General features: G+C 30.5%; 1 protein-coding gene across 1 annotated transcript; it reads left to right on the top strand.

Moving 5' to 3' along the window:
* Positions 1-10757: 10757 nt before the first annotated feature.
* LOC110626388 lies at positions 10758-13766 on the top strand. Its single transcript, XM_043961593.1, has 2 exons — positions 10758-11026; positions 13440-13766. The coding sequence occupies exons 1-2, from the start codon at positions 10859-10861 to the stop codon at positions 13485-13487; spliced, it is 216 nt and encodes a 71-aa protein (XP_043817528.1). The 5' UTR covers positions 10758-10858; the 3' UTR covers positions 13488-13766.
* Positions 13767-16915: the final 3149 nt, after the last annotated feature.

Here is a 16915-nt window from a genome sequence, read left to right as displayed (position 1 = left end):
CGTAACTAGTATTTATTTTATTAATTTTCTATATGTAAAATGATGATAGTATTATATAAATTTTCCAATGTTCACTCTCTCCAATCCGATGGAATAGCGTAAACAATACCTCCAAAAAATTTTTAATTAGTAAAGGACAATTTTTGAGCTGACTGAATCTATATATACACATATTATACGCAGACATTGACAGCCCATGCAGCGAAAGGCGGAGAGAAGGATATTAGGAAATTGAATTAATCTTTTGTAAATTATTTGAAATTTTTAATAAAAATTTAATTGGAATTAATTTTTAAATAATTTAAATTTAAATTTAATTTTTAGATTTATTTAATAAATAATTTAAATTTAGATTTTATATATTTAATTTGTTAAAATTTGTGAGTTCCAATTGTTTTTCAATTTATAAATATGTTTGCAAACATACATATTTATAAATAGTTTCTTTGAAATTAATATTACACTTAAATTTTAAGTAATATTTTCATGAATTAAATTTAAATATTTTAAAATTTAGTTATACATAGTTTAATTATATTTTTAAAATTTATAAATATTTAAAATTTTAAAATTTAAAAGATTATTTTTTATAAGTTTACGAATTAATATATATATATATATATTTAATTATTTAATTTATTAATTTTAAATTAAAATTTATTATATATATAAATAAATTAAATTATTTGTGAACTATTTAATATTAAATTTGATAAAAATTCAACTCGTCTAAACTCGTTTTTAAGCAAATTAAACTTAAATTTATTAGTATTAGATTCGAATTTAAAATGAATAAAATTTGAGTTTAATTTAAATTTAAAAAAAAATTAACAAATTAAATTTAAACTTATCTTCTACTTGATTAATTTAAGTCATTATAAATTTAACAAATTTTAATACCATTGACACCAAAAAAATTATTATATGACATTATATTATATTATAACATTTTTTATATATAATATTAATTTCTCAAAATATCTAAACAATAAGTGTAATTAAAAAAAATTTAAATTATTTTTATATATGATGTGGCCTTCCTAATAAAGTTTTTTTGGCTTAAGAAAATAATTTTTTAAATTGATATGAGGTATTGAGATTATTTGTGATCTGAATCGATAATAAAAAAAATTAGTATGAAATATCAGCTTTTTTTAAATACAATTTCTGATTTAAATTTAAGACATTAAAAAGTAATTTTAATATTAATAAGCTAAAACCTATTAATAAATAACCATTTTTTTAAATTTTCTTTTCTTTTAAGCAGTGGTTTTTTATTTTTCAGGGAGTAATATATTTTTAACTATTAACGCACGTGAATGGTATTTGGTTAAAATTGAAAAAATTAATTAAATTAAATTAATTTAAATTATAATTTTTTATTTTTTATTTGATTTTTATTTTACTTTTAAAAAATTTAGTTATTTTAATACAATTCAATTTTAATAAGAAATTAATAAAATCGAATCGAGCTAATTAATTATTAATATAATATATTATTTTTAATAATATACAGAAATTAAAAAAATAAAATATAAAAATAAAAATTTTATTAAAAATTTAACTAATCAAATCAAATTAAATAGAATCGAATCTCATCGATTCAATTTAAATTAATTTCTATTAAAATCAATTTTAATTAATTTTTAATTTATTCAATTTAATTTATCCACGGAATGCAAATTACTAATGGAAGTAATTCAAGTGAGGCTTTTATTTTTTTAAAATTGTGTCATGGTATATTTTTCTTATTTATTTATTATGCAAGAAGTTTTTCTTAGAAAAAAAAAAATTATGCAATGACTTGAACTTTTGGGTTGGGCTTACACTCATAAAGTGGGTCTAATTTTTTTTAGCAAGTATGGTCTAGATCATACTAAAAGCTTATAAAAATTGAACTGCTACCGTAAGATCATGTATTACTTATTTTTTTAGAAAAGTATAAAAAAAATATTTTAAATAAATAAATTATTACTATAATTTTATATTTTTTCATAATTTGAACCTACCTTATTTTTTTACACATATTAAAAAATTATTTTTTATTAACTTTTCAATTATACTTATTTTGAATACATTAAATTTTATTAAATATTAAGAAATTTTTTGAAAGATTTTTTAATAATAAAATAAGATTAAATAAAATTATAATAATTAATTTATATATTACTATAGTCTAAAAAAAATGAATAATAATATTAGGACAACTAAAAATAATAATAAAAATTATAGAACGAATCGTAGTATTTATTAAAATTAACTAAATTACTATATTTTTAAAAACCTAAATAAAACTCCTTTATTTTTGTAACATCATAATCTTTCTAAATATTTATGGTAAAAAGTAAATTGATTATTGAGAATTTGATTTTACAAAATATAGTGATATTTTAATGTTTTTAATAAATAAAAAAAACAAAAATTTTTATCACATGCATGCGAGTTGTAATGGTTTAATCTGTTTTTTTATCTGCTATTTCTACTTATTCGATGGCTATTTTTCAGCATTCTAAGCAGTTTTCAATAAAACTTAATAGCTTATTGTTAAATTTTTGGTAGGGTGAAAATGATGAAGTTAGGAAAAATGATTAGGTCAATTGGCAGGAATTTTACCGATCAAAATTTTGAAGTAGCTTAGAATTTAAAGATTTTGAAAATTTAAATTTTGCGTGTTTAGCAAAATAATGTTGAAAGCTTCTTCATAATCCATCTCACTTATAGGTACAGGTTTTAGAAGGGTTATACTTTTCACAATCTTCTTTCCGGCAAGCCAGCCAAAAGTACAACAGTATTTCGCAAAGTCTGATGGCTAGTAGAAATATTCTTCAATTGGGTACTCGAATAAATACAAGGAATGGTTGGAGTACTTCTATTTGGTCGGATCCGTGGGTGCCCGAGATATATAACTTCAGCTTACCTAATCCTGCAAATTGGCCGGTGGGCATTGCTAGAGTGACTGACTTAATTGATCATAAGGTATTGGCTTGTAATCATCGGGCAGTGAAGCGGTTGTTCACTCATCGCTAGGCTATTGTTATTCTATTGATTCCGATAGCTCCTGTTGGTACATCAGATTCTCTTATTTGGCATTATGTACGTAATGGGCAATACAATATGAACTTCGATTAGAAGCGACTCATGTGTAGCTTACCTGCTCAATAGATAATATCTATGTCCTTCTCTTCTTCTAGTATACACCCAGGTACGTGGAAGTGCATATGGTCTCTTCAGATCCCTCTAAAATTTAAATCTTTTCTTTGGCTACTTCTTCATAATGCATTACCAGTCTATGAGGTATTTTGTAAGATCCCAAGTGTTCCATTTGTCAATCTTCTTTCGAAACTTTGAAATATGTTTTCTTTTGGTGCCCACATGCTCGTGCAGACCTGATCCTGTGGGCTTTTTTAGTTTTGCAATATGGTGAGAAACCTTACTAGAAAGATTTCAGATGGACATAGAGGGCCTTCAGCTATTGACCCTGGATACTCTTACTTTATGGCATATCTAGAAGGAAAGAAATACAGGTATTTTTGAGTCCGTATAGCCTGATCATATTGCTATCTCGCGTTGTATCTCTATTGATTTTAACATTTTTCAGCAGAGTAGTGTTTTTGTTGATTCTCCCACTCAATTACATAGATCTTGTTCAGTTGCTGCTTGGTATCCTCACCCTTCGGAATGTATAAAGCTAAATAGTAATGTGGTTTGGCTGGACCAGTTTTTCCTAACTGCTATTCTTGTGGTAGCTAGAAATAGTACATATAGGATTGTGCATAGTACTGCTATACAGAGTATGGTGTTTTTCTATTGTTGTGGCAGGAGAGGCATGTGCTGTGCTGTGCTGATAGCAGTCAAAATGGCAGGCAATGCAGACTTTCAATCTATTGCATGTGAAACTGATTCTGTTATCATCTACAATACTCTTTACAGTTCTTCATCTACTATCCCTTGAAATATTAGAGTTTCAGCTTCTAGCTACGCATGATATTTGTTCACATTCCAAAAATTTTCTTTCAGTAGATTTTTCGTCATGTAAATACTTCTGTCCATAAGCTTTGCAAACGAAATTTATTACTGCTAGATTGGCAGTAGTATTAAATGTCAGATTTACTTTCTTTATTATAACAAAACTTTACTGCAGCCATGTACAGCAAATGTTTTTTTCAGGATAAAAAAAAATATTTCAAATACAAAAGATCGTTGCATATAATTTATTTATTTATTTATTTTTTTAGAAATAAAATAAAAATAAAGAAGAATTATATTGTAATTTATCATTAATTTTTTTATATTTAAATTAATGTTATTGATTATAATTATGGCAAATTGAAATAATTTAATTTAATTATATTAAATATAAATATAAATTATCGTAAATATTTAATTTTTTAATATTTTTTTAAAAATAACTTTAATATTAATAAATTAAAAATCATTCATGGGCTAGTCTAATAATTGGATTGATGATTTTATAACATTGATAGTTATATATATATATATATAATTAGTTTGTCTATTTAGTTCCAGTCCAAAACAGTTTATACAATTTTAATTTGATTTTTACTAAAAAGTTAGAATCGAACAAAATTGATTTTTTTTTTTTTGTTTTTTCATTTCAATATATGATTTTTCAATTAAGGACTTGTAGGAATTACGCACAAGCTCAGAGAGTCTTAGGTTACACGATTATAAAAGTTATATCAAATGAAAAATAACTCATCCTAATTCATATCAAAAGAAAAGAAAACTTAAAATAACCCTTCCGCAATGTTCAAATAACAATGAATATATCAGAATAAGTAAATGAGAAATAACTTTTTTTTATCATTGACTCAAAAAAATTTCAATTCTATGTTTTTTTTTTATATTTATAGTTTAAACTTTTAATTTTAAATAAAAAAAAACTCTAATTTTTAAATTTATTGTAATTATAGTAAATTTTCAATTTAATTTTAACCAAAAATAAAATTTGACACATATTAATCACATGACATTATTTTATTTTATTTTATTTTATTTTTGCTTAAAATTCATATAATTAACTACTTAATTTTAGTTTTACTCATATTTAACCATTACCAAACCCTTAATTAGCTGAAATCCATAAAATCGATTTCCTTTTGATTTTCATAATTTTAAATTTAAATTTCTTGATTAATTCAGTTCAAATAAACTGATTACACATTCCTTTAAAACTAAATTATGCCAAAAACAAATGAAATTTCCTAAATTCATATATTTACCATTAAATTAAAGTTCTAGTATACCATTAAATAAAACAAATCCACATTTAACAAAGAAGCAAATAATTGAAATAAAGAAAAAAAATAGAGAAGAAAGAACTAACTTTAATAGGAATTTTAAAGAAAGAGCCCACGCTCTCCATTGATCTTGGTATCGGTATTAATGACGGTCGGACTCCAAAAACTCAGGTCCAGTGAGACCCATACTAGAATGACTGAGCTTAGATCAAATTAGGACTCAAGACGCGATCCTATATCTTATAAAAGTCCGGACACGGTTCAGGTAGGCTAGACTGGACCAAAATCCATTTGAGAGGGCTCTAGCCCCATATACTCGTTTGTCCACGTGGAACAACAGACCCCATAATGTTCGAGATTGTGTTCCAATGGTACTGCATGGAATTAAATGACCATCTGACAAAAGAAAAGAATAAAATATCTTTATACGTACAACCAGCGTGAATGTGAAGGATGGTACAAGAGCGGATGGCAGTTACACATCATAAAAAGACAAAAGAGAAGGGAATAAAAGGATGCACAAGGAAAAGAGAAACCATGTTTACCAAAATATACACTTAGCCTGACCCCTAGTTGAATCTCAAACATCAATTGGTGTTGTCTGTGGGAACCGAATGAGATCTTATTGTCATCAGAGCTCTCATCCTCATTTCACTCACTAAGATCCACATGGCGAATTACGGTGAAAATCATACCAAAAATACCCCAAATGACCTGAACTCAATTCAGGAAGGTCCACAGTTCTCATTCTTTAGCCCAACTACCCTAGTAAATCAGCCATCCATGTTGTTTAATCCTTCACCAAGCTTAGCCGGGTTCATACCCCGAACTACCCTATCTCACCAAGAACTGCAAAGTATGGCTCTTCAATTATAGAATAATGTCCACTGGCTAGGCCAGATGTTATAGTAGAGAAGGCTCAATACCCTATTGAGCATACTACCTGTAGCCGAGGGGTTCAACATCAATGAGCCCCGACCCACATTTAACTATCAAATCTCTCAACATAGTAGTAGGAGGACAAACGATGGAGAGGAAAAAGCTAGTTGGAGAAACAAGCCGACGGCTTGAGCTAGAGGCAGGATAGTGAGGGAGTTTATCGAGAATGATGGGGCTGAGAGCTACTCTTCTGAACCAGCAGAAAGGTCAGAGAGTGAAGAGCTAGAAAGAAACTACCGCCTGAAGAAGAGGCCCAGAAGGAAAGACGCAGATATAGACCAAAAGCTAGAAAGATTGAAAGAGTAACTACTGACAGAGTTAAGAGCACGAGACAACAATAGTCCCCTATTGCCAACATCATCGCCATTTGTCAAATGGGTCCAATAGGAAACCATACCAAAGAAGTTCATGATGCCAACTATGATAGCCTATGACGAGACGAGAAACCCTCGAGAGCACGTCTTGAACTACAAGACATTCATGAAGTTGCAGACTCATTCGGACGCCCTGATATGTATGGTCTTCCCAACCACCTTAATAGGACCAGTCCGAGCATGGTTTAACAGCTTAGAGTCGGGGAGCATCAAGAACTTCATAGACCGAACCAGTGTATTCATCAGCAAATTCATTGTTGGAGTTCCTGCGGAAAGAAAAATGAGCAACTTAGAAATCATATGCCAGAGGAGGAATGAATGTCTGGGAGAGTATGTGATCAGATTCAGCTCTAAGACTTTGCAGATAGCTGAGCTGGATGAGGGAAGGGCAGTAGAAGTCATGTAGAAGGGCACAACCTTCTTGGAGTTCTTTGAGTCGCTGTGCAGAAAGCCCCCTACTACCCTATCAGAGCTGATGAAAAAGTCAAAGAAATCTATAAGGCAGGATGACACCTTGACAACTAGCTAATTTTTTAGGGATGACAAAGAAAGAGCCTTGGGGAGGACAAGAGACAAGACAAGTTAGAGAGGAGACAGAGCCAAGGACCAAAGGCATTGAATAAACACCGATGGAAAAGAAAGGAATAGAGACCTTATCAACCCTAGCTCCCCACTAAAGTCACTCCCCTGAACGTGTCCAGAGCTGAAGTTCTCATAACAGTCCAGGATAAAGATTTTGTGTAATGGCCCAAGCCCATGAAAGCAAAGACAAGCAGAAAGGACCTGGATAAATACTGTCAATACCACAAAACACATGGCCATGACACAAACGATTGCTATCAGTTAATAAATGAGATAAAAAGACTAATTAAGAGAGGCCATCTTTGGAATTTTATGAAGAAGCCAGAGGGCCAGAGGCAGCAACAAGGTGCGGCTGGAGAAAGACCTAGAAGACAGATCGAAGCACCAATAAATGACGGCTCTAGTGGAACAATCAACATGATTGTAAGGGGGACTGGGGGCCGTATGAATAGGAGGGGGAAGAAGAGAGGTAAAAATGAAAATGAAAGTGGCGCAAAGGTGATGCAAGTCATTCAGCACTCTCCAATAATCATCTCCTTTTCCCCAGAGGATGCACAGTAGGGTGCAGATGCCCCATGATTATGCCTTGGTCATCAAAGCTGTCATCCATAACTTCAAGGTTCGTAAAGGTGCTAGTGGATGATGACAACAAGATGAAAATACTTGAGGAGTAGCTCGTCAGGGACCAAGCCATGATCAAAGGAATAGGGGGAACCCCGGTAGCGGTGAAAGGAAAAGTAAAGGTAGCTCTCACTCTAAAGGAGTCACCATTATCACGGACTCACTATGCAGTATTCCTGGTGGTGAAGTTATCTCTGAGTTACAACGCCATCCTGGGGAGACCAATGTTGTATGATTTTGAGCTGTGACCAGCATGCGATATTTGACCATGAAGTTCCCAACAGAGGCATGGGTCGGAATCATTCGGGGAAGGCAGGAGGAGGCCAAGGCTGTATACCTAGCCATGGTAGAGGAACAATGCACCCAGCCAGAGGAGATAAACTCTGAAGTTATGGAGGTCAGAGATGAAAAGAAGCAGGTCAAGACCAAACATGTGGATAAGCTAGAGACCTTTTCATTATCCGGAGAAGACTGATGTTGTATGATTTTGAAGCAGTGACCAGCATGTGATATTTGACCATGAAGTTCCCAACAGAGGCAGGGGTCGGAATCATTCGGGGAAGGCAGGAGGAGGCCAAGGCTGTATACCTAACCACGGTAGAGGAATAATGCGACCAGCCATAGGAGATAAACTCTGAAGTTATGGAGGTCAGAGATGAAAAGAAGCAGGTCAGGACTAAACCTGTGGATAAGCTAGAGACCTTTCCATTATCCTGAGAAGAGAGTGACAAGGTCTTCAGCATCAATTCGAGCCTAGAAGAAAGCCAAAAGGAAGCTTCAATGGCCTTAATTCGGGGGCATACCTCAAGCTTTGCCTAGAAGCTCTCAGATATATCGAGAATCGATCCTAAAGTAATGACTCACAAACTAAACGTCCTCCCTCCTTGATATTAATAAAATGGTCGATTCTATGGCCAAGTTTGATTACTTATCATCCTTGGATGCTAAGTTGGGGTATCACCAAATCTCTATGGATAAGTCTGACGAAGAGAAGACCTTCTTTATAACTGAAAATGAGGTATATTGCTATAAGGCTATGCCTTTTGGGTTGAAAAATGCTGGGGCAACATACGAGCAACTGATGAATAAATCTTCAAGACTAGATAGGGAGAAATTTAGAGGTGTACATCGATGACATGGTAGTTAAATGCTGAACCTTCCAGCAACATCTAACTGACTTAGAATAAGTCTTCCAAGTATTGCAACAGTACAGAATGAGGTTGAATCCTTTGAAGTCTGCTTTCTTCATCAGAAAAGGAAAATTTTTGGTCTACATGGTCAATGGGAAAGGCATAGAGCTAAACCCAGAAAAGGTAGAAGCCATATTAAATATGCCCGAGTCGCCCTATGTGAGGGATGTACAGAGACTCACAAGGAGAGTAGTAGCACTTAATAGATTCATGTCTAAGTCTGCAGAGAGATGCCTACACTTCTTCAAGAAGTTAAGGAAAGTCTTGAATTATGAATGATCGGAGGATTGTCGAGAGGCCTTCAAGAGCCTTAAGGAATATCTCAGCTCCCCACATGTGCTCAGTAGTCTTTTGGCAGGGGAAGAGATGTTGATCTACCTATCTGCATTAGAACAGGTGGTAAGTGTCGTGCTGATAAGGGAAGAGGAAGGGATCTAGAAGCTAATATTCTATGTCAGCAATGTACTTAAGGACGCCGAGGTCAGGTATATGAACATAGAAAAGTTGGTATTTGCTCTATTACTAGCTGTAAGGAAAATCATAATGTATTTAGAAGATCACTGAGGAGTGGTAATGACTGATTAGCCTTTGAAAAAGATCTTGCAAGGCCTGAAATTTCAGGGCAGATATAGAAATCAGTCCATACTGTCTCATTTATGACCTCGGGCAACAATTAAAGTACAAGCCTTAGCCAACTTCATAGCTGAATGCTCCTTCAGCACGATAAAAAAGAACAGAGTGATGCACTGCTGACCTCAGAGGAAAAAGGGTAGGAAGGAAACCCCAGCATGAATTCATATGGGATTTATTTGTAGATTGGGCATCGAGTTCTATAGATAGTGGGACGGAAATCCTTCTACAAAAGTGGTGAATCAAATAACAGGGAAGAGTTAGAGTAACTCCTGGACGAGGTGTATGTGCAGCAAATAGATGTTCCTACTTTTATAAAAAATGGACAAACATGACAGGAAGGAAAGTAGATTTTAGTTCTTAACTTGAACCCATTTATGATTTGAAAATATTTAAAAATTAAAATCTCAAGCTATCAGATAATTACTAAATACTTCTATTAATAGATTAAATCATTATTTCATAAAAAAAATCAAACCATTACATTTCAAAATCAATAAATTAATTATAAAATTAGTAACATGTTTAGTTCTGTATTTAAAAGTTAATTTTTAATTTTTAAACTAAATGTTTATTATTAGTAAACTTTTAATATATTTACTTTTATATTAGATATCTTTTCATATTTATTTTTACCATATATAAAAAAAAATTAGATTTAATGACTTTTTTAACAATTCAATAAATTTTTATCAAAAAATTAAAAAATTTAAATTATCAACTTTTAATATTTTAATTATTATAGAAATTACAATTATTAGAGATATTTGTGATATTAGAATTTAAATTTACATAAAAAAGAAAACAGGTAAAAATTTTAATCTTAAATAGATAAAGGTAGTTGAAATTTTGAATTTTGAGAGATAAGTCTGCCCACTTGATGAAAGGAGTAACAAAAATAAATGGATTGGGTTATTTCTTTCCTTGTGTTTAATTGGGATTTTAAATGAATTATAAAATTTATTAGGGATTAAATAGATATTTAAATATTTATTAGAGGTTAAAAAAAAATATTTCGTCAATATTGACACCTTTTTTCATAAAATATATATATAAAAAAGCCCAAATTATATATCAAAAGAGACGGGTTACATTGACAACTAACCACCAGTTTGGGACGTACTAGTCCTCGTAGCCAAACAGCTGACTTATTCTTCCGCAGCTTAACCAGACTATCAAAAATTCAAAACCGATGAAAAACAAAAGCTAGACGAGGAACGCAAGGAAGAGAGACTGAGCTATATAGAGAAGACAAAGGAAAATGGGAGGAGGAATGGAGGCAAACAAGAACAGGTTCATAGAGGACTGGAGTAGTGCTCGAGAGAATCTCGAGCACAACTTCCGCTGGACTCGACGCAACTTCGCCCTCGTCGGTTTATTCGGCATCGCGCTTCCTATCTTCATCTACAAAGGCATCGTCAAGGAATTCGTAAATTCCTCTTCCCCTTCTCCTAATTTGTCATTTCAATTATCTGAATATCTTCTTATTTCTTGCCAATTTATTTCGACGCATTTGGACCCACATTGCTATTGGGGATGTAGATCCTGTTTAATTGGGCTTTTACTAATTGGTTTCTGGAATTTTTCATTGTTTTGGTGCTTAATTTCCCTGTTTGGTTTTGTTCGTGGAATTTGTTATTGTGGAGATATGAAGAGAAGACCTAGAGTTTAATTTGGAGTTTTACGTTAGGATGAGTAAGCATGAACTTTGATATTTCCTACATTGTTTGCTAATACTACATTTGAACTTGAAATTACAATAATTCTCCTCCAACAAATGTAGAATTTGCATAGATCCTGGACTTGCGGATTTGAATGAAACATATGAAAGTTTATTTCTTGGCTGTATCACGTACTTAACTACTCAGGAAAATCTAACAGAGAGCAAGTGTATAAACAAAGCAAAATGGCAATTGTAGTATCTAGTGTTTATCGAAGATATTAGGATTGGATTTGGATTTTTGTGCTCAAATTTTTATTTTTTGAAGTCTTTGTTTTTGTCTTATATTATTATTGGCATACTTTTGGTTTCGCCATTTTGCTTCAAATTGTAGTGGACTTCACGCAAGTTGGAACTCAACTGAACATCATGATAATAATATGTTTGTAGCCAGTAGCCACCCATCATTAAAAGCTTTTCTTGGGTTTAGGTTAATTAATTCAGATCAGAATTGGAGGGAGGGAACACATTCATCCATTTCACAAAAGCTTGATCAGTTGATCTGCATATGCTTTTGCACTAATGCTTTGGGTGGTTGATAGTTTACTTTCAGGGGAAAAAAAGTACTTGTGTATGCACTTGAATTTACACTTCCATTATATGTGATCTAAAAAGTTGAAAATTATTAGATGGCCGTAGATTGACCCAATTAACGGGTTAGAAGCTATATCCTTAATGGCTACGCAAAGCAATATGATGATGTGGGCTCTCAACTTATTTACTTGTTGTCTTCTTAGTGGCATAGTTCTGGTTAGATCAGTAGGCTGGGTCAATTAACATATGGTTTCTTCAAAACTGTTTCAAGTGAGTTTTTCTTTGTTATAAACAGTGATATGATTCAGACATTTGTTCTCTTTTTGGGATGATTTTACAAATATATCCTGTGATTTGCACGTTATCACTTGTGGAACAGAAGTTTGATTTTCATCAAAATGGTACCTTATTGTTACATACTTACATTGTCCCTGAATTCATTAACAGGTCAACTCTCCATTAACAGATACAGGGTTCCTTTTAGGCGAGTGATAAAATGCTAAACAACAGGATACATTTGTCAAATTACCCCTTTCTTTTTTCATTTTCCTTCAAAATTGATTGCAGGATATGTCACCCTTGTCTCATCAAATTCTTTCACTTTTTTCCTTGCTTCTTCGAATTTGTGGAAAGAGGAACCATCATAACCCTTTTTGGGTTTGAGAGAATTGAATCTTATCTGAACCTTTTATAGTATTATATTGTTTTCACCTAAATTCTTTTGTACCTAATTTATATTTTGAAAATATCTTTGTTCTTGAGAAATGCTAATTGTTCATATTGATAGCAATTAGCAAATGATATAAGTGGAAGTTGGAAGGCATATTTTTCACTGTCAAAGAGAGGTTGATGTTTGGATAATTATTTGGAGTCCTTTATTGCTTATCTACTCAAATCATTTTTTAAAGCAAGATGATCTTTCTCCTTTCATTTTGATAGTGAAACTGAAATGCTAACAAAACTTTTTGAAGTAGACAATTTTTTGTTGCTTTTTGTGGTTTCCATATTTCCTTTATTGGCCTTAATGCATCAGTTGCAACACCAGATGCTTGTAAAGTGTTGTTCTTCTGATTTGCTTAGTTTCCTGAGCGTAAGTGGATTCCGAATTCTTGATTCTAGTAGCTTATGTGGTAAAATACCATATTTGCTAGCGTGTTTGGTCTAATCAGATCCCAAAATTTTTAGCTAGTCTTTATTATGCGTGCAAAATTTTACATTGGCTTGATACACTGGAATAATTCTGGACACTTAGTAAGAAGTACATCATCTTGAAACGTAATCATTGGCGTAGCATTTGCCATCACTAACTAATAGTGTCCTGTGTTTCAAGAGCATATTTTCTGTAAATTATGTGGCATTATGCCTATGACTTCTTGTTATTAGAATGTGATTACATAGACTAATTGTCTTCATTGATTGTATCAGAAGTTATTTTAGACTTTTGGTGTTGGTTGATTATTTATATATAACAGTTCCTTAGATATTGTGGATCCTCCCTCCTTGGAGAAGTGATTCTCATTTGTATTAGAGTATTGTACGCGTTAAACTTGTTAATTATGTTGACGTATTGGCTGTGTGCACTTGACAGAATATGCAAGATGAAGATGCAGGCAGGCCATACAGGAAGTTCCTTTGACTTATTTTCTCTACAATTCTGGAGATTGGGTAATAATTGGACCTGAAGTAGAACTTCTGGGAATTGCTTTTCTTGTATTTCGAAATCTGCTAATTTGCCGGGAATGCTGTGGTTACATGTTTGTATAATCATGTTTCATTCAGTTGCCTGTGATGGTGCAGATCTGTTTTGCTAGGGGTTTCTGAACAGTAGGAAAGTTAATAGTTCTCCCATTTCAGAATAACTTTGGCTGATATTCAGTTTTGCTTAAAATTTAATTTTTGTTGATTCAGTATCAAATTAGGGTCTTTTCTAAAAGGAAAAAAAAGATTGAAATGATAAATTTTCAAATATTAATAATAAAATATTAAACTAATATTTTAATAATGAAATCCATGTGTAAATTTTAATAATAAAAAAATATTTTTAATAGTTTGAAATTAAAATTATTGGTTTTTATTTTTAATATTAAAACAATAATTTATGTTTTCTGCTCAAAAAATCGTAATTGTTATAATTTATATTTCCAATGATATAATGGTTAAATGAATAGTTTAGCAATTAATTATTATAATTTTATATTAATATTTTAAAATTTTATTAGTAAAATTATGAAATATAATTTATTATTAAAAATTAAAATATTTTTATTTTTGAAAATGGACGCATCGAATTTAAAAGGTTTAAGAAATTTGACTAAAACATTATTTCTGGTAAAATTAGATATCAATCTAAAGTTTAAAGCGAAAATGATATTTATTCCAAATAAATAAAAAAGGAATTTGGGCTGGACTGGACTGGACTGGGTTTTTTCTGTTCTTAGTCACCAAGTAATTCAGTCTTGCTAATTCTATTCTTTTGGTAAAGGTGGAATCCTTTGACTTAGCCTCAGTATAGTGCTCATGATTCCATTGGGGCTTTAGACTTTATGTTTTCTTTGTATTGAAAACACATATACTTTTTGATGGTATACTATTTTTTTCCTTCATTGGAAAGCGTGAAAGCAAAATTAGAATCAAACTCTCTAGCCATCAATTTCATTTCAAAAGTTTGATAAAAACAAGTTGGACAGGAGGATTGAAAATTAAAAATATATATATATATAGGATACAACTTACCCATAGAATAAAAAACCAACTTCAAGCAAACCCACAGGCCAACATGAAGCAAACCCACAGGCAACATGAAGCTGAGACTAGGAATTTCATCCGCTTGCTTCAGCACTTGACCGAGTCACCTCCTGTCATTGTCATTATCATTGAATATAAAAATTTAATTATTTTTTATAATTTTAATGAAAAAATAATAAAGAAATTTTTTTTTTTTTTTAATTTGCGTATCCTTACCTTGCATGCAACAAAATCTGATATATTATTGGTAGAATATTGAAGTTTTCGTTAGTGAATTTGGATGAAGATGAAATAATGCAGTCGTTGCTGCTACCCGCTTCTGCTAAGAAGGCGTGACATTGGGCAAGTGAGAAGTTCAAGAGAAGAGATGGTGGGTGCATTTATTTTATACATATTTTGTTACCGTCCATCTTATATTTAACGAAATAACTATTTTATTTAATAAATTTAAAATTTAAAAATTTAATTATTTAGTATAATTTATTATATTTTATAACTGTAATTTTTTCAGAAGTATTATTTACTGCAATACATAATCAAATAGGAGCTAATATACATGCGAAATGAGTTTTCGTTCGTATTTAAATGCACAGAATAACTGTACAATATTTGAAATATTTATATTTAAATATTTTTTAAAAAATAAAGAGAAATTATAACAATCAATTAATATATGTTTTATTTTAAAAAAATATAATTTGTTTTTTATAAATTTTTAATTTTTAATTTATAATTTATTTAATTCAGTTGAATTTTAAATTAAAGCTGAAATGTCTGTCGGATTGAATGCATATTGAAAGAGGTAAGGATAGGGATAGGGATAGGGATAGGGATAGGGATAGGGATAGGGATAGGGATGAGTTAGCAGTTACGTAATATAATGAATAATAATTCAGATGAAGACGAACAACATACATAAAAGAATACGAAAAAAATATATATATATATATTTAATAATTAAGGATATTTTAAATTTATTTCACATTTTTTAATTTTTAATTTATTTTAATCAAAAGAATAACTAAATCAACAAATCATGTAAAATAATACTTTTTCTCCTTCTATTCTTCTGTCTATCCAAGAATAGTAAAAAGACCCAAGGGATTAGCTTCTATACTTAGGTCAACCAAGTCAAATATTACATTTGTTAACAGAGACAACCTGTCAATCCTATCTAATTCTATACTACAATAAAATTAAATTTTAATAACTTTTTAAAGTCAAATATATAATTTTTTTTTTTACTAAAGATAAAATATTTTATTAAAAAAAAAAACTTAATTTCAAAGTTTATATATAGTTCCCTAAAGAGACTTATATAAAAAAATTTTAAACTCTAAATAATAAGTGTGAAAAGTTAAAACTCGACTCATACAAATAAATATCTCTTTAATTTTTAAAATTTTAAAAATTTAAATTAAATCTAAAACTATTAAAAAATTTGATATTATTAAATAAAAAAAAATACAAACATCATCATCAAACTTTATATATCATGAAAATGAAGCCAAGAAGCTCTTATCCAAAATGAAGCAACACAACAAAACTACAAGATCAAAACTTAAAATACTTATTTAGAAAGGATTTTCTACTAAAATTCTAAAAACTTAGCTATCTACCATTAATATAGAAAACAGTGGTTTAGTAGAAACTTACAAACACTGAAAAATACAATAAGATAAAAAGAGTATCATACATATAATAGAAGGTAGAACTCGTAAAGATTGATACAATTTAAGGTCAATGAGTATTATAAGTATTTTAGAGATAATTCACCACTAAAGTATTAAAAATTTATAAATTCGTTAGGCAACGGTTATTCAGATTAATAAGGCATAGTATTAAATGATATATTCGTGATAGCATTAGTTGCAAAGTGTATTTCTTTCAAATAATTTGGTAATAGAATTTGCCTTTCATCCTTTCTATCTCTCCAAAAACCGTAAAATGATCAGAGTTATTAGCTTATACGTCTAAGTGTCTCTTCTATTAGTCCAAAAACTCAAGTATGACACTTTCTTACTAGAGACAATTTGTTGGTTCAATCCAATTTTAGTTAAAGATAAATATCTTCCATCTGACTTAGTAATTCTATAATCGAAAATTTTTAATGTCATTAAAGACTAATTTCCGCAATACAGACAACGTAGATTTCCCAGAAAAGATCGTAAAAAGTTTTTAACTCTAATCAAATAGTTTAATTGCAATATCAAAAAATCAATTTAGTACTTCTAGTTAGGGGTGAACATTCAGTTGATTTGATTTAAAATCGAATCGAACTGAATAAATAAAAAATTAGTATTTATAAAAATTAAATTG

Source organism: Manihot esculenta, chromosome 11 (genome assembly GCF_001659605.2).
Source record: "Manihot esculenta cultivar AM560-2 chromosome 11, M.esculenta_v8, whole genome shotgun sequence".
NCBI classification, from domain to species: domain Eukaryota; kingdom Viridiplantae; phylum Streptophyta; class Magnoliopsida; order Malpighiales; family Euphorbiaceae; genus Manihot; species Manihot esculenta.
The sequence above is the reverse complement of the archived record's forward strand: the minus strand, read 5'-3'. Positions and strand labels throughout refer to the sequence as shown.

Bases quoted from the DNA above. Each gene is read 5' to 3' on its own strand.
- LOC110626388 (XM_043961593.1), top strand. From the start codon at position 10,859: ATGGGAGGAGGAATGGAGGCAAACAAGAACAGGTTCATAGAGGACTGG. The intron at 11,027-13,439 runs GTAAATTCCTCT...TGCACTTGACAG, and splicing joins AAGGCATCGTCAAGGAATTC to AATATGCAAGATGAAGATGC.